A 24,212-nucleotide genomic window follows, 5' to 3' on the forward strand; every position below is an offset into this window, starting at 1 on the left:
CGTCGCCTGTAGACATTAGCAGTACCATGTACATAACAGAGTATACTGTTTCGCCCATGATACCCCCCATGCGTTGCCATTCCTTTATAAGTTCTATATTTATTTTGTCTTATAAATTCTGCATCTTTTTAATGCGTAAACACTCATCTTATTTATTAAATAATACGTTATAATACATTTTATGCGTGAATATATAGAATACTGATAAAAAAACGAGTCAGCTAATTTGACAAATAGCTGACAAAAATTTACCCGTTTTTGAGACTCGATGCTCTAACTATACAATCTAAGTTCGGAACATACCAAAGGCGTTGGCTCACTGGCTGTATAAGATGCATAGCTCATTACAATAAGCAACTGCATATACTTGTGAATCTGCATATTTTCATTGTTGTAGATGGCGCATAAGCATAGATTATCTAACTGCAACGTTAAATGTAGAATGTTATTTCCGGCAATTCCATTCCTACATTAAATGTTCTTTCACAAATATTGACACTGCACAATCTTTATATCTCTCATTATAAACACAATGAAACTGTTACTAGGCCATGACTCATCATTTGTGATATTTTTTTATGCAACTTATAATGGCAAACAAGCTGACGGCTCACCTGATGGACGGTGGTAACCGTCACCTATAGGGTTTGTTAGCAATGGAGTTTGACAACCACATTGCTACCAATACGCCCTATTAGGTCTACCTCCACGTGGTTCCCCCTGGCAACCACCGTGAACAATTCTTGTTGAATTCGTCACGATGGGCTAACTGACCTACTTCATCCTCACCTATCATCCTTCACTGGTGCCCCGTCGGTGTATACCGATAGCGCAGGTGGGGTTACCATTTCATTATCACTCATTAAAAAAAAACCGTCACCTATAGACATGAGCAGTATCATGGACATAACAGAGTATACTATTTCGCCCATGATACCACCCATGCATTGCCATTCCTGAGGACTCAGGTATTATTCGTCTGTACCCCGTAAATTCTCTGCCATATCCCACCATTCAAACCGAAACACAGCTATGCAAATACAACTGCTTCACGGTCGAAACACGAATGGGACAGAAGTGCCCAAACAAACGACTTTTGTACAAAATCTCCCTTTGGTAAAAACATAGATATATGCAGGAATCTCAACGCTTTAAACTGTTAAGTCAAATTTAAGGCCACAAATTGACATGGAAATTATCTGTATTATATACAAATACGACATCTACTTATTTAAATATGTGTGTGCCTATGTAGGAACAGAAAGATTGCTTATCTCACTAACGCATGGAATATAATATAATTGATTTATTTATTTATTATAATGCATTCGTGTACATAATATAGATTTGTTACAATGTTGAGTAAGTACACGAACCCTGTTTGGGTGTAACAAAGTTATATTGATAAGTAGCTAATACACGTGCATTAATGTCAATTTAGATGTCAGATTATATTTAATTATCTCACATATAATTGTTCGTTTTTAAATAGATTTTTCATGCAATAATTTCGATTTATATTAAAGAAATAAACAACAATTTATAATCACTACATAGTTTAAAACAAAGTCGCTTTCTCTGTCCCTTTGTATGCTTAAATCTTTAAAACTACGCAACGAATTTTGATGCGGTTTTTTAATAGATATAATGATTCAAGAGAAAGATTTATATGTATAATACATGCATAATATTGTAGAGAAACACTGATAAATTTAGAGATTTCTAATGTGTTGTCGTAAATAAAAGTATTTTTTGCGCTTACATTGCAAACGCTGGCTGAACCCCACGAAATAAATCAAAATAATGTATTACAAGGTGTACAATACACCTTAAAAAGGTCAACAATAAAGTCCGCAATGGTATATGTCTATCTCTTAAGAATAACCCACAACAGCGTATACATTTTTTATCCTTTACATTTTACGGGAAAAGTGGCTTATTTACGAAGTGATTTTAAGCAATACAGCATTAGTTTTAATCCAATTAAGTACCTTAAATATATTGTCCATTTAATATAGATCAATACGACCCTTTACAGAATGTAATTTTAATGAATATTTCCGAAGATATTACAGATTTAGAATGCAGGGACATATCGGTACGGCGGTACCGGCCCGGCCGGCGGCGCGTGCCTATAGCACTATATTATGTTTGTCTAATTGTCTAATGACAAAAAAGCTGTAATCGTTGTTTATAAGAACGTTCTGTAGTAGATAGGTATATTTAGTATCAGCATTACACCCGTGCGAAGCCGGGGCGGGTCGCTAGTATGATATAAAAATGAAGTGAAGTCAGTTTAGTTATTTAAATATATAATATTTCTGTCAATTTGATTAATTATTTGCAAGTCATGTATGATTCGAACCGTGGCATGGCGCACTTCTCCATTTCAACTGGCTAAAAAAATTTACATCAATAAACTTAGATAAAGTAACAAAGAACTCGCTGCATCTCTGTAGTACTTACCTAAACATGTACGTATTTACATATCATCATCGTCATGTCAGCCTTTAACTGTCTACTGCTGAACATAAACCTCCCCCTTGGAGGGTTTTGCCAGTAGTTGCCACGCTTGGCAAACGGATTGGCAACCGCAGTTAGGCTTTAGAGATGTTTTAAGAGGGACGCTGCTGCCCATCCCTCACTCTCCCTTAGTCGCCTATTACTACACCCACGGGAAAAGAAGGGCTGGCCTATTCTATGCTGGGACCACATGGTCAGTATGTACATATATTTAAAAATAAAACTATGCAACTACAAAACTAGTTAGTATACATAATCGCACCAAGTAGATACCTTACCATACGATCAATTTGTGAAATATAAATAACTAGTTCTCCCATGAACACTCAGGTTATGGAATGAGCTTTCTGCCGAAGTTTTCCCAAGAGACTACAGCATGGGGTTCTTCAAAAGGAGGGTAAAGAGGTTTCTTCAGGTTCGGCAACGCACGCCTAATACCCCTGGTATCGCAGGTGTTTATAGGCTACAGTAACCACTTACCATCAAGTGGGCCCTATGCTCGTTTGTCTCTTCAGTGGTATAAAAAAAAACAGTTTTACAAGATTTATTTATTTTAACTATTATTACTTTTAGATGTTACCTTCCATTAAATAAATAAATTACAATAAATTTAAATTATAGTGGTTCATTATTAAATACAATGTAGGCAAGTATTTCACAAGTTTTTCATTTGAGTATTTTATCTAATCATAGACCTTATCTTACATAGATAGAGCATCGAGCCTGAAAAACGGGTCGACGTTTTGTCAGCTAATTGTCAAATTAGCTGACTCGTTTTTTTTTTATTACTGTTCTATATACTTACGTATGGGCACGTGATGCGCAGGAATGAGGAGCATATTTTAAAAAAAGTATTAAGAATGAATGTAGATGGCTATAAGAGCGGAGGAAGACCTAAAAAGACATGGATGGATTGTGTGAAAGACGATATGACCAGAATGGGATTGAATGCGGAAATAACTGGGAATAGAAAAGAATGGAAGAGAAAAACATATTGCTCCGACCCCAAATAATAATTGGGATAAGGGTAGGAAGATGATGATACTTACGTACACAATGTACTATGACGTATCTATATTTAATTATTTATTTAATAAAATTAGTTTTGCGTATTAAAAAAGGTGCAAAATTTATAAGACAAAATAAATATAGAAGTTATAAAAGAATAACTAATTATGTCGCAATATTGTATGAAAAAGTTGCTCCGCTTTTCTAGAAGCATTTGTATGGAGACACTCCATCTATATAATCTAAGTCATAAGCATAGTACGTACATTATCTAATACACAATAATAAACAATACGTTCTAAAACTAAATAAATAAGAAAAATCTTAAAATGGTATGAAAAGTGCGAGAGTTTAATAATTATTACGACACATTCAATAACTCATATCCATAGTGATGATTCTGATATATTTATTTATTTATTTATTAAATTTTTAGTTTAATTACAAAACCACTCTTTAGTTATAAATATATATGATAAATAATTAATGCGAAACTATACAAAATTTTTATACTATACAAATCTTAAGGTTGTCTTGAAAAGATTGCTCTCAGCAATAAGACCGCCTTACTGTACTTATACAATTGTATCGTTGTGTTTGTAAATTGTCTCGCTTATTCCCTATATTGTATAATGCAAATAAAGTATACTCATTCAATCATTCAAAAGACGACCTTATCACCGATCAATCTCTTCCAGACGATCTTTGAGTAGAGAAAATTTACAAGTTGAAGACTTACCTAATAAGAAAGTGACAACCGTCGCTTATAGACCATTTTATTGAATATTTTTAGAAGTATAATAACTAAATGATACATAAAATATTATACATAAAAAATAATACATAAAATGGCAATTTTTATTAAAAAAAAATATAGATAGGTAAGTACTAAATACATAAACAAAGGCATAAATAGTAAAATTTCTTTAAAATTAGTATAGCCGATTTAAATATCATTTCTAACTATAATATACCTACCTACGTTTATCACCATATTTATAAAAGCACCAGGAGAAACATAAAATGACAATTAATAAAAAAATGTACAAGTAAGTACTGAATACTTTATCAAAAACATGTAAGTACTTAAGTAATAGAAATTCTTTAAAATTCGTTTAACGGTTTTTTTAGACTGTGGAAATATAATTATAAACGACAAATTATGGTTCCTTTGCTACTAATTTCACGACCCAATTTTAACGAAAAAAAAAACTATGTCTTATAGAATATATTTATTATCACATATTTAATTTTTTTCAAAAGTATTTGTATATATATATATTGGTTTAATTATTTATTGATTAGTAAATAATCGTACGTAAAACCCTACATCGTAACGTAAAACATAAGACAATAAAAATAGGTTTAAATCAAACAACACAAATAAATTCAATTATTATTTTTTAATGCAACTTAGAATGGCAAACAAGCTGACGGTCCACCTGATGGAAAGTGGTAACCGTCGCCTATAGACATGAGCAGTACCATGGACATAACAGAGTATATTGTTTCGCCCATGATACCCCTCATGCGTTGCTATTCCTGAGGACTCAGGGGTTATTCCTCTGTACCCAGTAAATTCAAAATAATTTGACTACTATATTATATTGAAATAAAGAACAAATATTAGGAATTATACAATAAGAATGCTAAATGTACTAATATGACTAGATGAGACCATACAAGACTTGCTTTATCATAATAATTTTATAGTAGATATTTATATCAATACAAACACTTATACTTTATTACTATTTCATTAAATTTAATTTAAACATTATTTATTTAATATAAGTGTGGCGTATATATATATATATATATATATATATATATATATATATATATATATATATATATATATATATATATATATATATATATATATATATATATATATATCGGTAGAACAATAAATTATGAATAACAGAGCGCACGCGGGGTTGCGCGCGCAAGATAAATTGAAAATTGTCATTCTTTTTAAAAATATATAGACGTTTAAACATTGGATTAAATATTCCACTTACTCATTTCCCATATAAATTTAGAATCAGATTTACTATAATACCTGTTTATATATTATAATTGTAATTATTTATATTATTGTTGTAAAATAATTTAATAATATTATTACATCAATCCAATCAACAAAATTATCCAATCAACTCCATTACCTTTACCTGGTAGAAAACCATAATAAAGGTGACTTACATTTTTTTTTTTATACAACTTAGAATGGCAAACAAGCTGACGGCCCACCTGATGGAAAGTGGTAACCGTCGCCTATAGACATGAGCAGACCATGGACATAACAGAATATACTGTTTCGCCCATGATACCCCCCATGCGTTGCCATTCCTGAGGACTCAGGTGTTATTCCTCTGTACCCAGTAAATTCACGCCATATCCCACCCTTCGAACCGAAACACAGCCATGCAAACACAACTGCTTTACGGTTGAAACACGAATGGGACAGAGGTACCCAAGCAATCGACTTTTGTACAAAGTCTCCCTCTGGTAAAATTACATACCTCTCCTTTCTTCAGAAATAAAATATTATTCGCTTATACATTATTATTGTAGAAAAAAATAATAATTTACAATTACTGTTACAGCTTTTTATTGATTTTCAAAATAGAAATCTTCTGAAAGTAATTACAACTTATTTTTGAATATCTATACACTGCGGCTTCGTTCAGCTCGTATTAAGAATATAACCTACCCGATTACCAAATTTCATACAAATGCGTTCAGTAGTTTTTGCGTGAAAGAGCAACAAACATACATCCGACCATCGTTATAAAATTTTCTAATTATAATATTAATAGAATGTTTAATTGGCTATTATTAGTTGTTCTAAAGTATCAAAAATATTGTTTTATATTATTTCATATAAATTTTACATCGCAATGAGAAAATACGAGTTTGATGGGTCCCACTGTGTATAATCGTTTTACCAATGCAAACTGAACCCTAATTTCCTAACGTTTACAAACGTCTTGAAAACGTAGTCCCATATCTTGCTGCTGATTCCAAATCCTAAAAAAGAAATAACAATCACGAATGAATGAAAACTCTTTATTGTTGTTCCCTTCAAAGAATAATACAGGTTTTTGTATTTTATGCACGAAAAATTATTAATTCACTCTTGCACCACCTGCCCACTTCAATCTGTTCTCCTTTAACCAAAGGTTGTCTGTAAGAGATTGCCCTAGCGATAAGACCGCCTTTTGTACCTTTATGTGTATATTTCAATCTGTATTTATGTTACTGTATTTCACTTGAATTATTCACTTGTCATTGTATATTTTTATGTTTCTAGTGCAATAAAGAGTTAAAGAAATAAATAAATTATAAAGATTAACAATATATGTACACAAACAAAATGTATAATACAAACATAAAAGCAAGATAAAGAGGCAACAATGGGCGGCCTTATCGTTAAATAGTGAACTTTTCCAGGCAACCTTAGGATGGAGAGGAATAATTAAAATTATGCCTAGCCAAGGCATAACATAAAAATAATAAGATAAAAAAGATAGATAAAATTGGCTAAAGATAAATTTAAACGCAGTACAAACAGTATGAATAAGGGGGGGAAAGGGATTGTTAGTAATGGAGACTGAGAATCCCATTGCTAGCATTATACCCAACCAGGTTGACCTCCTCGCGGTTCCCCCTGGAAACTATCATGGTTAATTCCTGATGAATTTATCATGATAGGCTAACCGGCCTGTTTTCATTCTCATCGATCACCCTTCACTGGTGCTCCGCCAGCGTATCCCCTTAAATGATTTTAAGGTTTGACAGGTTAATTAGAAAAATGAAAAATTAAGATTATGACTCAAACGAAAGAAAATGTAACTTTAACCTTTTCTTGAAAGAGATAATTGATTTAGTTATATAATAAACAGGAACTACCTATCTATTACTATTACTACAGATAATATAATAATAATTGCCTTTAATTTAAGCACTTTACAGACCTGGAATTAGTATCCAGTATTAGAAATATATCTAGTTTTCATTAAGTATATGTAAATATAGAAAATGCACATATGTTTACCTTTATCGTGATTGACGAAATGGTGGTTGGAGTGATACCTCTTCATCGCGTATAGATACGTGCCATCTTTGGGTGAGCCGTGGTGCACGTAATAATGTATCATGTCGTAGGTCAAGTAGCCTGGACATACAGTAAACAATTTCAGTATCGACTTATAATCCCTACTCATACCCATTTGTGTTACCATAGAATTAGCAATAGGTATCGTAGTGTAACATAATTTTTAAAGAAATTGTTGGTAATGAGTGATCTAAAAATCCTCGACAGGTCGAGCTCCACGCGATTTCTTTTGAAAACCATTGTGGCTAATTCTTGTTGGATTCGTCACGATAACTGATCTGCTTTCATCCACACCTATTACTGGTATTCCACCAGTGTATATCAATAGCGCAGGTGGGATTACTATTCCATCTCCACTTATTAAAAAAAAATTATGTAACATACAGAGAGAAAAATACCAGATGAATTGAATAATAGCCTCTCTTTTTGAAATTCATTTTATTTATAAATATTTGTAAATTTTAATTCTATTAATTCTTTGACTATAATTCGTTTCTAAATTAATGGGGAGTATAGTGGACTTTATTGTATGTACATTTATTCTGTAACATCAACTTGTTTACTGACTTGCATAAAAAAATAAATTCCATAAATAAAATTTGACAGGACATCATAACTGTACGATTTCTGTCCTTTCACTTTATTTAAACAGAATGTTTATATATATAAAAAAAACAGTGCATTTGATTTTAGAATAATGCGTCGCGCAATGTGTTATGGGGTCGGGGCGAGAGTTAATTATCTGCTCTCGACCGTAGACTGCGGCCTAATTTTTAAATGGTACCGATGATTAAATAAATCAGACAGACTTGTGTAGGTGTATAAACAATCCTTTTCGACCTTGAATCGATTCACTGTCATGGCATTGTAAATCGCGGGAATGAATACTAGCAATTATAATAACGATAAATTGACGCTGGAATTCTTCTCGAAGGTTATATAAGCAGAAACAACGTCACAAAGTCATTGGCATATTTGAGATTAATTTCCAAGACGTGGCCCCTTAAAAAAAAGCGTATTTAAACTCTCAGAATGTCTTTGGATCCTGAGGTAGCCAGTAAATTATTTTGGGTCCTTAGATTATATAGATAAAGTGTCTCAATAAAATATATATAAAGTGTGCTTCGAAAAAAGCGGGTCAACTTTTTCACACAATTTTACGACATAATTAGTTATGAGTGATTCCTTTATAACTTCTATATTTATTTTGTCTTATCAATTCTGCACATTTTTAATGCGCAAAAACTCATTTTATTTATTAAAATATTAAACATAGATACGTCAAATACATTGTATGCATAAGTATATAAAATATTATTAAAAAAAACGAGTCAGCTACTTTGACAATTAGCTGACAAAAAGTTGACCTATTTATGAGGCTCGATGCTCTCTCTATCTATGTAATCAAGATTGGGGCATAGCCATTAAATGTAGGCATAAGTAATATTCTCTTCATTAGTTATAATGCATTTTTTTTAGGTTAAATACTATAGAAACTAGAAATTGTGTATTTATATCCAAAATAATTATATTGTTGTATAATGTATTAAATATTTGTTGAAAACATATCTTCTTATATGTATCTATATTCATTATAAAAAAAATAAACCGTTACAGAGTAATTATTTGAGTGTCTGTCAAATCCCTTTTTCTCAGAAACACTTGGATATATCATGCTGAAATGAATATCAAACAGTCAAATCTGCATTTCCTTGAAGTTGTGCAAAATATTGATTGAATTATAAAAATTAATCGATTGAAATCGATGTTAGCTGAGACTCGACAATGGGTATTTTTTTTAATGGTTGATAATGAAATAGTAACTCCGTATACGCTAACGATATACACCAGTGAGGGATGATAAGTGAAGATAAAGCAGGTCAGTTTCAGTAGCTCATCGTGATAAATTCACCAATAAATCAATCACGGTGATTTCCAGAGGGAACCGCGAGGAGGTCGACCTGATATAGTATATTGCTAGTAATAGGGTTGTTAATTCCCATTACTATAGTCCCTTTTCCCCCAATGGGCATCTGTTGTAAATAACTACAGACTGTCTACGCCTATAGATTTAAATTCAAGATTACCTATAAGTCCTCCTGTGAACTTTATGAGTGGATAGGACAGGAACATTTGCAGCGGTATATAAAAAAGATATGCCAAGAGGAAAGCAGGCACTGGCGGGAACACTTGTCTTAATCCATCAAATGGTACCTGGAAACGATGAAGCATAAAAAAATAACTACAATCCTTAATGGGATCATCGTCATCATCATATCAACCTTTAACTGTCCACTGTTCAGCAGTAGATAAGAAACAAACAAAAGTTAAGGTTTACAAAGTTTGCTTGGGCACCTCTGTCCCATTCGTGTTTCTACCGTGAAGCAGCTGTGTTTGCATGGCTGTGTTTCTGTTTAAAGGGTGGGATATGGTGAATTTACAGGGTACAGAAAAATAACGCCTGGGTCCTCAGGAATAGCAACATATGGGAGGTATCATGGACGAAACAGTATGTGTGTGTACTGTTATGTCCATGGTATTGCTCATGTCTATAGGCGACGGTTATCACTTACCATCAGGTGCGCCGTCAGCTTGTTTGCCATTCTAAGTTGCATAAAAATAAGATAAGATTTCCCCTGAAGGGGCTTTGCCAGTAGTTGCCACACTTGGCAGACGGATTGGCAACCGCAGTTAGGCTTTTGAAATGTTTTAAGAGAGACGCTGCTGCTCATATTTCGCCCTCACTTAGTCGGTGGACTAGTCTATGCCGGGACCACACGTCTTTAATAGGATATTTTGATGCATTTATGGATATTATGGTAAATGAACCACTCGTCATGCCCATATTATGTCCTATTTTAATTTTAGAAATACACAAGTTTATAAGGATAGATGGATATTTGTTACTCTTTTACGCAAAAACTATTGAACGTTTTTTTTTCGTACCGCATTTGCTGTTGGCCGCAGATGGCCTTTACAACTTCATCGAGCGCGTGTGTAGGGGCGAGTGCGGAAGGCACTCCAAGCCCACGAGAGGGGATCGACCAAAGCTTCAGCTTTTACTGATGGACTGCGGTGTGCGCCCGAGGGCGCCCTAGTGGCTCGGACCTCGACTCTGGCCACCGCACTTCGACCCCACTTCATGCGGACAAAGCCATGGGACACAACTAGTCGAGCATATTAAAATCTACAAATTAATGTGAAATTATGGGGCTTTCCCTGGTGTCAAAACTTACTATGATTATCAGACAGTTCCTTAATGAACATAGTCCTTCCCATAAACTGCATTTGTAAGTTATATAAATATTTTTAACAAAACACATAAGTAAATGAATAAAATGTACCTTATGGTGCATTCCATGTATGAGGAAGTGTATCTTGATCATAGTGATGGAGGAGCCAGGGTTCAGGTGGAACACCCATCTATGCAATGAGTACTCCAGTACAGTCCATATCACCAGTCCCACGAATATGTGATATACGTATTGATACAGTACCAGGGAATCCTGTGTACATGAAACTGAAATAATTAATTAGTATTAAAATCACCCATAAAACAAATCCTATAATGAGGTTCTTAGTTAGTTCCATTCACATAAATCGACTTGGAAAGGAGAGCAAAATTTGAACACGTTTAAAATTGAGCTTTACGTCATCGAAATAAGGTGTATTTTTATATTTCACTTCTTTTGTTATATGAGAATGCTCTAAAACTGATTTAAAGCACTTAGTGTAAAATAAATAAACCTTGTTTCAATTCAACCTAAAATTTTAAACACAAAACATAAAAAAACGACTTCAGTCGTGGCAAAGCCAGTTATTTTGATATAAAAACTAAACCACTGAACCGATTTTGCCAAAATCTCACCAAATAGATGGTTCTATGGAAATTTTTGCAAAATCTGTAAGTTTTTTTTTGTGTTAACCAAGGGTTATCTATAGGAGATTGTCTTAGCGATAAGACCGTCTTTTGTACTTTTATTATTATATTTATATATAATTATATAAATATAATAATTATATTATATATAAATATAATAATAAAGGTTATTTTAAAGTTACAGGTTAAGTAAAATATTAGTACAGATTAAAATATACATTTTAATCTGTACTACATGCTACTGTATTTCAGTTGACTTATTTATATGTCATTATTTATTTTCATGTTTTTGGTGCAATAAAGAATTAAATATATAATTAAATAAATAAAAAAGTTTTTTTTTTTTTATGGATGATAATGGAATGGTAGTCCCGTCTACGCTAATGGTATACGCTGTCGGGGCACCATTGAGGGATGATAGGTGAGAATGAAATGACAGGTTAGTTACCCCACCGTGACGAATACACCTGGAATTCAACACGATGGTTTCCAGGGGGGACCACGTAGGCCGACCTAACAGGATAGCTAGAAGTTACTGGCAATGAGACTGGTAATCCGCATTAATAATAATGCATTTTTTATGGATGATAATGGAATATCAACGCCGCTCACACGAACGGTATACACTGGCGGGGAACCAGTGAGGGATGATAGGTGAGAATTAAAAAGACAGGTCTATTAGCCCATCATGATAAGTATACCTGGACTTCAAATGCATTAAGTCGCTTAAAAATTGTATTTTTATCACTCTTAATCTCATAGATCGTCGTGAAAACACTATAAAGGTGATTAAACCACCTTTATAGAGTTTTCACGACGATTAAAAAAAGTATTATCATAAAGTAAGTAATCACTACGTTTTTACATACATACATACATATCTGTCACGCCTGTCTCCCGTTAGGGTAGGCAGGCACGTTTTTATGTATTGTAAAATGCGTAGTACCGTTGTTTCATATTTTACGAAGCCCGGCCATTGTTATTTACTTCCATGCGTTTGTTGTAGGAATTAGAATAGTTATTTTTTAATTATTTTTTTTTTATACCAATAATGAGCCAACAAGTATACAGCCCGTCTGATGGTAAACGGTCACTGTAGCCTATGGACGCTTGCAACACTAGGGATGTCACGTGCGCGTCATTAAACCTGAACAAACCTGCATCACTTCAGCCGTTAATTGTCCACTGCTGAAGTCTAAGTCTTCTTCATAAGGGGAGTTTTGACAGTAGTTGCCACGCTTGGCAGGCGGGTTCGCAACTGCAGTAAAGCTTTCAGATATGTTTTAAGGAGAACGTTGCTGCCTATCCCTCTACCAATAAATTTCTTCCAATAAAAAACTACTTCGCTATAAAAATGTTTTGCTTTAAAATAGTATTGTACGGATTTTTTCTTGTACGTAATCCTGTTAGTATTAAAAATATATTTATGTTTGTTACTCGATCACAATATCTATACAGATTTCAATGAAATTTGGTACACAGATAGATAATGTTGTAATGCGCGACCGCCTTATTATGTAAAAATATCTTGCGACCCCCTACCCTCCACGGTTTCGAATGCGTAAGGATTTTATTATAGTACAATTATGAAATCCGTACAGTTGTATTTATATTCACAGCTGGGTGTCGATAAAATAAAATAAATAATACATAATAAAGTATCTAAAACAGACATGTAATCGATGTCTGTTATAGATACTTCATTATGTATTATTGATTGAAATAATGTATTTACGGAACTGTTGATTTTTCACTGCTTCGCGACCTTCCGCGACCCCCTTGTAGAGGCTCGGGGACCCCCTAAGAGGTTGCGACCCACACTTTGAAAAACACTGTCCTTAATCAACACATAGGTTGCTTTCATACCAATTAACAAAGGCAAATCCTCATATAGCGGGGGGAAAGGGATTGTTAGTAACGGAGACTGAGAATCCCATTGCTGGCAATATACCCAACCAGGTCGACTTCCTCGCGGTTCCCCCTGGAAACTATCATGGTTAATTCCTGATGAATTCATCATGATGGGCTAACTGGCCTGTTTTCATTCTCATCTATCACGCTTCACTGGTGCTCCGCCAGCGTATCCCGTTAGCGCAGGCGGGGTTACCATACCATTTTCACCCATCACAAAAAAAACCTCATATATAATAGCCAGTCAAAATGAATCCGCAAATTATATATAGCTGAAACTAAAGATTATACCTCCGCAGAACACGTGCTTGCAAAGTTCCGAGATCCCCAAATAGAGTATAATAGGTACCCAACACGCTGGCACCAGGTACCAGGCCGTGTAAGTCATACTCTCGAGGACTGGACTCTCGAATAGTCGACACTTCCTGTACACCGCGCTGTTCACCCACAGGTGGTAATGAGGCGCAATAGCGTCCAACTGTCGGAGCAGAGGTTTGGACCAGTCCAGTCGTGCCTGCAATGAAGAAATACTTTCGAACTTGATCTGAAAATCGTTACAGTTAAAGTAAGTGATTAATCTACTGTGTATGCTTGACGGGTAGATAACGCCATACGGTGTTAAGTCTACATTTTATTCTTTATTCTTTATTGTACACAAAAGGTTATTGAAATGTAAAAACAAACATAATAGTGCACAAAGGCGAGCTTATCTCCAATAGAGATTTCTTCCAGCAAACCCAATATGAGAAAACTGACAGTTCATTAGTAGTTACAGTCATACATGTGTATCAATCGACTTAAATGTTATAGTTAAAAATAAATAAAATGTCTTTACAATTAAAAAGACCGATAGGTATAAATAAATATATATATTTATAAGTAAATACATATAAATAGATAGATATATATTATATATAATACATAAATATAATAAGTACGTATATCAGCATTGTGAGAGGTAATAATTCTTCAGATGTGATTTGAAAATCCCAATGCTTGGGCTATTTCTAATTTCATGAGGAAGTGTGTTTTACGTAGTTAAATAAATAAATATATTACAGCTTTAATATTTTCAAAATGTACGTTCATATTTTGTATACGTATACTTATATAAAGAAACAATACCGTGATAGAATCCGAAACGATGTCATCCGCAAAAGAACAAAAGTAACCGACATAGCCCGAGGAATAAATTTTTTTTTTTTTTGTATTTTTCTAATTGAACTGTCAAATCTTAAAATCATTAAACTAAATTTCTAATGTAAGTAGTATATTCATTTATTTTAATATTTATTATATAAGTAGGTAGGTTGTTAAAATTATTTGGTTTAATTATATAGACATATGATACATGTTTCATTTGCTGATACCTATTTACTCGTAGTGTGAAGGGTTCGTTGGATAAAACAATAAAAATATAAGATACTGAATAAAGATATATCATATTGTTCCCTAGTACAATAATAGATGTTTTTTTTTTTTACTGAATAAAGATATATCATATTGTTCCCTAGTACAATAATAGATGTTTTTTTTTTTTACTGAATAAAGATATATCATATTGTTCCCTAGTACAATAATAGATGTTTTTTTTTTTTACTGAATAAAGATATATCATATTGTTCCCTAGTACAATAATAGATGTTTTTTTTTTTTACTGAATAAAGATATATCATATTGTTCCTTAGTACAATAATAGATGTTTTTTTTTTTACTGAATAAAGATATATCATATTGTTCCCTAGTACAATAATAGATGTTTTTTTTTTTACTGAATAAAGATATATCATGTTGTTCCCTAGTACAATAATAGATGTTTTTTTTTTTTTACTGAATAAAGATATATCATATTGTTCCCTAGTACAATAATAGATGTTTTTTTTTTTTACTGAATAAAGATATATCATATTGTTCCCTAGTACAATAATAGATGTTTTTTTTTTAATAATGACGTTTCTCTAATAAACAAAATACTCATTGACATAACAAGAAAATAAATAAGTTCTATTTTTAAAAGTAACATAAATACAACCTAAACACGTAGATTCTAATTAATTTTCTATAGGCACGGTTTTTGTTTAGTGGTAGATATGTACCTAACACCTACCTAATTGCCTATTAACCTAATCGAAATGCTAATGCACGCGTGATAGGGAGCCATATTTCTTTGCTACGTTCTGTGGATTTGTTCCGTTTATATCTTTGTTTCACACGTACCTAACTTGTTTATGCAAATTAAAACAGCAGAAAAACAGACTCGCCTATAGAGTGTTGGGAGGGGGGGGGGGGTTGTCAGTAATACGGACTACTAGTGCAATTGCTAACAATAACCCTGTCAGGTAGACCTCTACGTGGACGCCCCTGGAATCCATCGTGCTGAATTTCAAGTGTATTCGTCACGTTCGACTAACTGATCTGCCTTTTCAGGGGGGAAAGGGATTGTTAGTAATGGGACTGGAGGCCCCGTTGCTAACAATATACCTTATCAGGTCGACCTCCACGCGTCTCCCCCTGGAAACCATCTTGATTGTTTTTTTATTAATTTATCACTATGGGCCAACTGACTTGCTTTCATCCTCACCTATCATGCTCAGTGATGCATCTCCGGTGTATGCCGTTAACGCAGGCGAGGTTACTATTCCATTATCATCCATGAGACCTGCCTTTTCATTTTCAGCTATCATCCCTCATTGGTGCCCCGCTGGTGTATACAATTAGCGCAGGCAAGATTACATTCCATTAGAATGGTAACCCCGCCTGCGCTAACGGTATACGCTGTCGGGGCACCAGGGAAGAGATGATAGGTAAGGATGGAAAGACAGGTCAGTTAGCTGATCGTGATGAACACACCTGGAATCCAGCACAAGGGTTTCCAAGAGGGACCACGTAGAGGTCGACCTAACAGAGTATATTGCTAGTAATGGGACTAGTCCGCATTATTACCATTCCTCCCCCCCCCCTCCCCATCTTACTACCCTTATCCACACAGGCGCACTCACGTACACATACACACACACACACACACGCGTGTATAACTTATATACCGTTGTATACTTTCAACTGTAAAAACTCATCTAATACTTTTTGCCTGACGCTAAAACAAATATACACATAGACAAAATTTCTAATATTAATTTTTTCTTCCATATTCAGTTATTGTCTATTTAGAAATTTATTATATTAGTAAAACAAGATAGATGATTTAAATACTGTTAAAAAAAAAACACCATCAAAAGTCCGACATATTCCGATACCATCATAAATAGTGACAAACACAAGTTTGCAAAATACAGAATTATTAAAACATAGTATTGATTTATTCAAGGTTGTATACTTGCTTCTTATCAATCGATCATACAAGTGTCATTCAATACAAGTACTATCTACTGTTCTCATCTTCGTGTATATATATATATATATAATAGTATATCTTATGTATGTGTGAGTATATTTGTTATTCATATATATTTTAATAAATATATATGAATGAAAACTAATGTTTTTGTAAATTTTGCCGTTGTATGTTGTATATAAATATATGTATGTATATGTGCGGGTGTTGTAAAAACCGACTTTTTTAATGGATGATAATGGAATGATAACTCCACCCGCGCTATCGGTATGCACCGGCGGGGCACCAGTGAAAGATGATAGGTGAGGATGAAGTAGGTCAGTTAGCCCATCGTGACGAATTCAACAAGAATTGTTCACGATGGTTTCCAGGGGGAACCACGTGGAGGTCGACCTGATAAGGCATATTGCTAGCAATAAGGCTGTCAAACTCCCCTGTAAAGACCGACTTAGGGAGGGTGAAGGATGATCAGCAGCGTCCCTCTTAAAACATCTCTAAAGCCTGACTGCGGTTGCCAACCCGCCTGCCAAGCTTGGCAACCACTGGCAAAACCCCCCAAGAGGGAGGCTCAGCAGTGGACAGTTAAAGGCTAATGATGCTGACGATATGTAAATTTTAACGGGTATGTATATCAGTAATAACTAGTGCCGCATTCAATTATTATGACACTTCTCTAAGGTTGACTGGGAGAGAATGCTTTTTTTATACAACTTAGAATGGCAAACAAGCTGACGGCCCATCTGATGGAAAGTGGTAACCGTCGCCTATAGACATGAGCAGTACTATGAACATAACAGAGTATACTGTTTCGCCTATAATACCCCCATGCGTTCCCATTCCTAAGGGCTCAGGTGTTATTCCTCTATGCCCTGTAAATTCACGCCATATCCCACCCTTCAAACCGAAACACAGCCATGCAAACACAACTTTAATAATTTAATTCTACTTTAATGTTTATCAAACTCAAGACATGCTGTGGTCGCCTATAAATGTAAGAACAGTTAGATCTAAGTTAGATCTACCAGTGTATTGTATTGAAATGATTTGCTGTATCTTATGTTGGTAATCCTATAAATAAATAAACTGCTTCACGGTAGAAACACGAATGGGACAGAGGTACCCAAACAAACGACTTTTGTACAAAGGCTCCCACTGGTAACTTTAGCATTAAGTCCTCCGTCTACACATACATATCATCGTCATCATCATTTCAGTCATACATACATACTAATAGTAATAAATAAATACAATATTAGTTTTTAATCACGCTTAAGTAAAAACGGTAACTGTATGTATTTTTTAGAAAACCATACAAAATTAATTAAAAGTAAAAAACTATGGATTACAAAAAAAATACTCGAAATCTCAAAACACCACTTGGACTGGCCCAGCAGTGTATTGTAACTATTAAAAGACTTAATTTACACATTCTAAAGCTGGTTAATATTTCTTTTTCTGCCTTATACTTAATTTTTTACTTATAATAGAAACAAAAAAAAAAATATAGTTTTGTCAATATGTTTTCCCTCTTCGAAAAGTGAGTCAAAAGTTTAAATGAACAAGGTTTTTAGTGTCTGTCAGATTTTAAAATTATTAATGTATTATTATTTACATTAATCATTTATTCGTAAACAATATCCGTACAGTGTATCACTAGTTTATTTATTTGATATTAATAAATATCTAAAAAATTTAATTGGATATGATGTCAAAAATTCTGAGTTTTCTTATTATTTATTAACTAACATCTTATGTATCTTAGCGCTCATTTTTATCTTTATTATAAAGTCCTTGACAAGACTTATCTGGTTATTAATCGAGATAATACATAATCCGTTACAAAAATAAATAAACATTATTGTCTTTACGTTTTACTTATACGTTTCCGGCAATACCATGCGATTTTAATACAAAATCAGAGATACCTATAGATAGAGCAGAAAATGCTTACCAATCAAACAGTTAAAAAATTATTACTGTTCATGTCTATAGACTACAGTTACCGTGAGCCGCCAGCTTATATACCATTCTAAGTTGCAGGAAAAAAAATAAAAAATATAGGTATTTCTTTTGCAATGTATGTAGGTTAACGATATCTAAAACTGTTCCAAATTTAAAATCGAAAGCATTTTTTAAGCTAAGATAAAGTGAGGTGTCAGGCACTATAAGAATGCCTTAGTACCAAAATTTAAAAATGGAAGCTTTTGTGTTATTTTTCGATCTGTGTTCATTTAACAAAATTTGTTTAGTTTTATTGGTAAGACGATTCTATTAATTTTAATTTCTCTTAAATATTCATAAATAAAATATGTATATATTACTTCCCATGTATACTCGAAAATAAAATATTTATTTTTCATTGACAAGCACACTACCTAAGAATGGTTGAACTGATTGCGTATTTTTTTATAATATTCGCAATAGTCAAATTAAGATTGGTACTTATTTATAAAAAGAAATAATTAAAAATAACCTCAATCTTTGACAGCAAGCCACTAACCATATTGTCTCTCTATTCACTCAGGATGGAGTAATCACATATCGTGCCATAATAAAAGAATATACTTATATATGTTTCAAATTTTTAATCGTTGCATCTAGGTACTAAGCTTAATCTACGTTTTTAAACTAGGTACAATATGACAATCCCTTGACGTCATATTACAGAAAGTAGGTCGCATACCTACGCTCCTATAATAGTACAAAGTGCGTCAAAGAGATTTTATTAGTTGATCCCAATTCCAACGGAGTAACACTGTAAAAGGATCAAACAGATGAACCTCGAGGTAAGGAGGTCGCATTAAAACTTGGATAGGACATCTTCTATCGGATCAATTATTCCTTCCTATCATACTACATCCCTTTTAAAACACCTCTAAAACCTTAACTGCGCCTGTCAACACGCCTGCCAAACGTGGCAACTATTAGCAAAACGCCCCTTATGGGGGAGGCCTATGTTCACCAGTGGTCAGTCAACGGCTGATATGATGAGGATGATGAGTACAACATATCATAATTGTGAAAGTTTGTGAGGATTTATGTTTGTTTCTCTTTGGCACAAAAACTACTGAACGGATTTTAATGTTTAGTACAGAAATAGGTTATATTCTACTTTGGGGCATGTAGTAATACACAAGCGAATTGGTTAAAGACTAAATAAGAATAAATAGAATAATTTGTTACCGGCCAGTATTTGCAAAATTATTAGTGGCCAGTACGTGAACATAATATACTACCGACTCTTACGACACCCACAGGAAAGGAAGGGGTAGCTTATTCTATGCCGGAACCACAAGGCAGAAACATGAAGAAAAGTATAGATTACTTTTATCGCGGTCAGTAAACATATTCCAGTCACGCAGACCAAGTCACGGGTAAAAGCCAGTAAATAAATAAAGACTAGTGTTAATAAAAGCGGATAACTATAGTGCCTTCTGGGGGGAAAGGGATTGTTAGTAATGAAGTCTAATAGCCCCATTACTAGCAATATACCCTCTCAGGTTGACCTCCACGTGGTTCCCCCTAAAAACCATCATGTTTAATTATTGTCGAATTCATCATGGTGGACCAACTGATCTGCATTCATTCTCACCTATCATCTTCCACTGGTGCCTCGTCGGTGTATACTAATAGCGCGGGCGGGGTTACCAATCCATTTTCACCCGTTAAAAAAAATATCGCTGGTTAGACGATTCTATGTTTTGTTTAATTCCGCTAAAATTAGTATGCTTCATCATCATATGAGCTTTTGACTGGCCATTGTTCAACATAAGCGTCACCCTTGGCGCGTTTTGCCAGTAATTGCCACGTTTGGCAGTCAGATTGGCAGCCGCAGTTAGGCTTTGGTTACGTTTTAAGAGGGACGCTACTGGCTATCCCTTTACCATTAAGTTCGTCGGTGTATACCGATAGCGCGGGTGGGGATACCATTCCATTATCACCCATTAAAAAAAAAACTATCTCTTCACAATAGTTCTTATGAAGTTATTATGATTACCTCGAGCTCTTCAAGAAACATTATCTCTTCCACATTCCGGCCGGCCTCCGCATTCGTTATAATCCGTCCATTAAGGCTCACACTGCCTGTCAAATTTACATCTAACAACTCTCCACTATTGAGTTTAAAATCGTTCAACATGTGATACGCACTGCTGCTGTGACCGAACTTTTCCATCGCCTTCAAAATGCTTTTGCCCTTATAATACTTTAAGGTGTTCACGCCACCGGGATGGTCCCGTACGAACTGTCGTAAGTCGTAATTCGCGCCGGCGAACTCTACTGGAAAGCCGCTGGCGGTCATGGTGCGTTGCGACCACCGCCAACCATTACCGCTCGTCAACTGAGTTTCCTTTATCAGCGAAGTTCTCCTGTGAGATTACAGCATGTGTTTGGGATTGGACTATCATTAGTTCGCGACTTTTATTTCACGGACGATATGAATTAAACAGAAACAGTAGCGTTAATTATTTACAAAGTGCTTTTTACGCGAACTGTTATTGGTATTGAGGAAATTTATTGCTATATTAATGCCCGCGTCTTTGTTCGCGTGGTATTTGTTATTCCTGTTTGGTATTATATCGATGTATGTACCTACCTATTTACTACCTACCTAATAAATGACGTGTCCTTCTTACTCTTTGCCTTAGATCAAAATGACTTCACTTAAATAGATTGTGTACTAAGCTGTATAAGTTACTATATTTTTTTAGCTATCCCACGAGAACTCTTTAATTTAATTTATATATGGTATTATTTTAAAGGTTTCACTGTACTCAATATATATATATATATATATATATATATATATTTATATATATATATATATATATATATCCCTGCCTCGGATTTTAGCGTTTTGTTTTCAATGTACAGACATACGATCTCTACAGTTTTATTATATGTAAACATAGACTTCTGAATTTGTATATAGATTATTTAAATTTATATATATAATTTGGTTATTTACATTTTTAATAACAATATTTTATTCATAAACTAATTTTCGTAAATAAATAAAACGTTATTGTTAACGAGCTTACTGGTGCGGCAGTGTAGCGCTTTCCGACAGTAACGGATTCAATTCCGAACAATACAATTTTATTCATGAATAAATATGACTATTTGTATTAATATGGGTGTTTTCTATATATAACATATATTTAAAAATATACCGCCGTATAATGAAATATACCTGAGTATGAGGGTATTACAAGAGGTGATTAAGGGATCTTAATGCTTGAAGGCTGTACATCTCTATATAATAACTACAATAACTACAACTCTGCTACAACAGTACTTTTTTGTGAGCATGGGTGTTCTTGTATCACCATAGGCGTATTTAAGAAATAGAAGGGGGACGGTTGGGCCATGCCCACTCTAGAATTATTTGATGCCCACCCAAGTAATAGGACTCAAAACATTTTTTTATTTTGTCTGTTCGTCTGTGTACACTAATCTTAAAAACGGCATAGCCGATTTTTATGTGGTTTTCACTAATACGTTGCAGTTTGCTACACTTAACTAAATGTAATGTGTTTATTTCAATCAGTTCATAAATAAAAAAGTTATATCCATTTAAAGAATCACATATAAAATGCTATAAAATAACCGATCAGTTGAATTGGCTAAAATTTTATGAAGGTATTAGGTACGTAATTATCATTTAAGTATATAATACAATAAGGAGTGACTAATTGCTCAGAGGCCGTAGTGCTAATGCAAGTTAAGCAACCCCGGCTGTGGTTCCAACTAGGATGGGTGACCATAATCCATACTATATGCGATAGAGGCTACTTTTTACCACTCTCAGTAAATATGTCTCGGCCACGTGGACGAAGTTGCGGGAGAAAGCTAGTAATAAATATGATTAGTGGGTATTTTGTCTACACTAGTCTCAAGAGGTCACTGTATATGATTTTATAAAAAAAAAAAAATCACACAAATATATTTTTAACACAATTTTAATTGACAGAACTTTTCTCAAAACATTTCATATAAAATTTAACAGGTGTAAAATTAAAGTTAAGACTGTTATCACAGGCCACATTGTGACTATATTTTAAATATGTAACACATGCAGATGTGTACTGATTTTTATTTCTCAGTTCATTTATTTGTGACAAAAACGGTTCTTTATGGTCAAGTTTTAAAACCTTTACCAGCTTGTCTATGTCAAAACCCTTAAATGGGCAGCCTCCTTCGTTACAAGATACATCTGCGCTCTGGATGTGCTGACAACTTACAGATGAATAACTTTTCCTTCCTCCCTCTAAACCATACATATGCCTAATACCATAAACATATTTTTTCTCATCTTTATCCCAATTGTGACAACAAGTATGACTACCATTGGGGCTCAAACTATACTCTCTTTTCCAGAAATCAACAGCTTCTTCAACAGGCATACCAATATCTTTCAGAAATAAGGTGTAGTAAAAACGTTGGGAATGTGATAATCTATGTTTCTTTCGTAAACTTGAATGTAGATTATACATACATGGAGGGAAGAATTTTAATACTTTATCAACATCTTTACTGCACAATTTATTGCTATTACAGTCGCTGTCTTTTTCTAGATGTGTTTTAAATTTAAGTAATAAATCCTTTACTCGAGGATCACCTTTTAGAGGTTCTAAATTTGTATTCATTATTCTGTGTCTTACATTCATACTAAAGAGCAGTATCAAATATTGTTTCCATTTTCCACAGGGTAAGTAAACAATCCCATTTCTTAGTTCCACTTGCCTCTTAGCTATAAATTGAAGACAATGTCGAAAATTTAATTGTATACAATGGCTTGTACATTCAATAGAATGGGATGACGAGCAAATGTGTTGAGCCAAATCCTTTAACATCAAGTGCCGGCTTATTACCAACAGTGGTTCCATGAAACTTGGAATCTTATCATGTTTTTTAATACATCGTATCACCTTTTTAGCGAACGATCGCATGTCGTAAGCAGAGATAGATAAAATTCGTCGTCTAAACAATTCCATTTCGGCCTTTAAAATAAATTGTACAAAATCCCAACTTTTGTTTAGAATTGCAGTAACACATAGCATGTAGTGCCCTACGTTATCGTAAATACTGCCTTCCACTACAAATTCATTGTAAATAACATTTTCACCCTTTAAAAGATCTTCCAAATATAGTAATCTGTTTGTAACTATTTTTTCCAAGAAGTGCACCGGTAAGTCTCCTTTGACAGGAGTTAAATAAAAGAAAGACATCGTCGTTGCAATTCATTTTACTTATTATATTTCATTTTAATAAAAAGTAAATGGCTTTGGAAAATATTCAAAAAGTCCACCGTTGTCAAGTCAACAAGAAATATTTTGTCAAAGTCAATAATCGGTTTGAGCACAGAATAAGTAAACGTTAAGTTATACTGCTTCGCGTCAAACTATTAACATTGA

At 33.8% G+C, this 24,212-nt stretch overlaps 2 protein-coding genes across 2 annotated transcripts; both read right to left on the minus strand.

The window, feature by feature from the left end:
* Positions 1 to 6,131: 6,131 nt before the first annotated feature.
* On the minus strand, positions 6,132 to 21,426 carry LOC113519282 (fatty acid 2-hydroxylase). The gene is made up of 6 exons (XM_052892539.1): positions 20,795 to 21,426; positions 13,737 to 13,959; positions 10,999 to 11,174; positions 9,742 to 9,868; positions 7,595 to 7,714; positions 6,132 to 6,567 (listed from the first exon to the last, which is right to left on the minus strand). Exons 1-6 carry the CDS (start codon positions 21,095 to 21,097, stop codon positions 6,482 to 6,484), a joined length of 1,035 nt encoding a protein of 344 aa, XP_052748499.1. The 5' UTR covers positions 21,098 to 21,426; the 3' UTR covers positions 6,132 to 6,481.
* Positions 21,427 to 22,741: 1,315 nt separating this feature from the next.
* LOC113509464 (DNA primase large subunit-like) lies at positions 22,742 to 24,192 on the minus strand. Its single transcript, XM_026892803.3, has one exon. It carries the CDS (start codon positions 24,024 to 24,026, stop codon positions 22,758 to 22,760), a length of 1,269 nt encoding a protein of 422 aa, XP_026748604.2. The 5' UTR covers positions 24,027 to 24,192; the 3' UTR covers positions 22,742 to 22,757.
* Between the last annotated feature and the right edge of the window lie 20 nt (positions 24,193 to 24,212).

The sequence above is a fragment of the Galleria mellonella genome, unplaced genomic scaffold, assembly GCF_026898425.1.
Source record: "Galleria mellonella isolate WM207_F2 unplaced genomic scaffold, CSIRO_AGI_GalMel_v1 utg159, whole genome shotgun sequence".
Lineage (NCBI taxonomy): Eukaryota > Metazoa > Arthropoda > Insecta > Lepidoptera > Pyralidae > Galleria > Galleria mellonella.

Bases quoted from the DNA above. Each gene is read 5' to 3' on its own strand.
- LOC113519282 (XM_052892539.1), bottom strand. From the start codon at position 21,097: ATGACCGCCAGCGGCTTTCCAGTAGAGTTCGCCGGCGCGAATTACGAC. The intron at 9,869-10,998 runs GTACATTTTATT...CATCGTTTCCAG, and splicing joins TACATGGAATGCACCATAAG to GTACCATTTGATGGATTAAG. The intron at 7,715-9,741 runs GTAATCTTGAAT...CTGTATGTCCAG, and splicing joins GTTCACAGGAGGACTTATAG to GCTACTTGACCTACGACATG.
- LOC113509464 (XM_026892803.3), bottom strand. From the start codon at position 24,026: ATGTCTTTCTTTTATTTAACTCCTGTCAAAGGAGACTTACCGGTGCAC.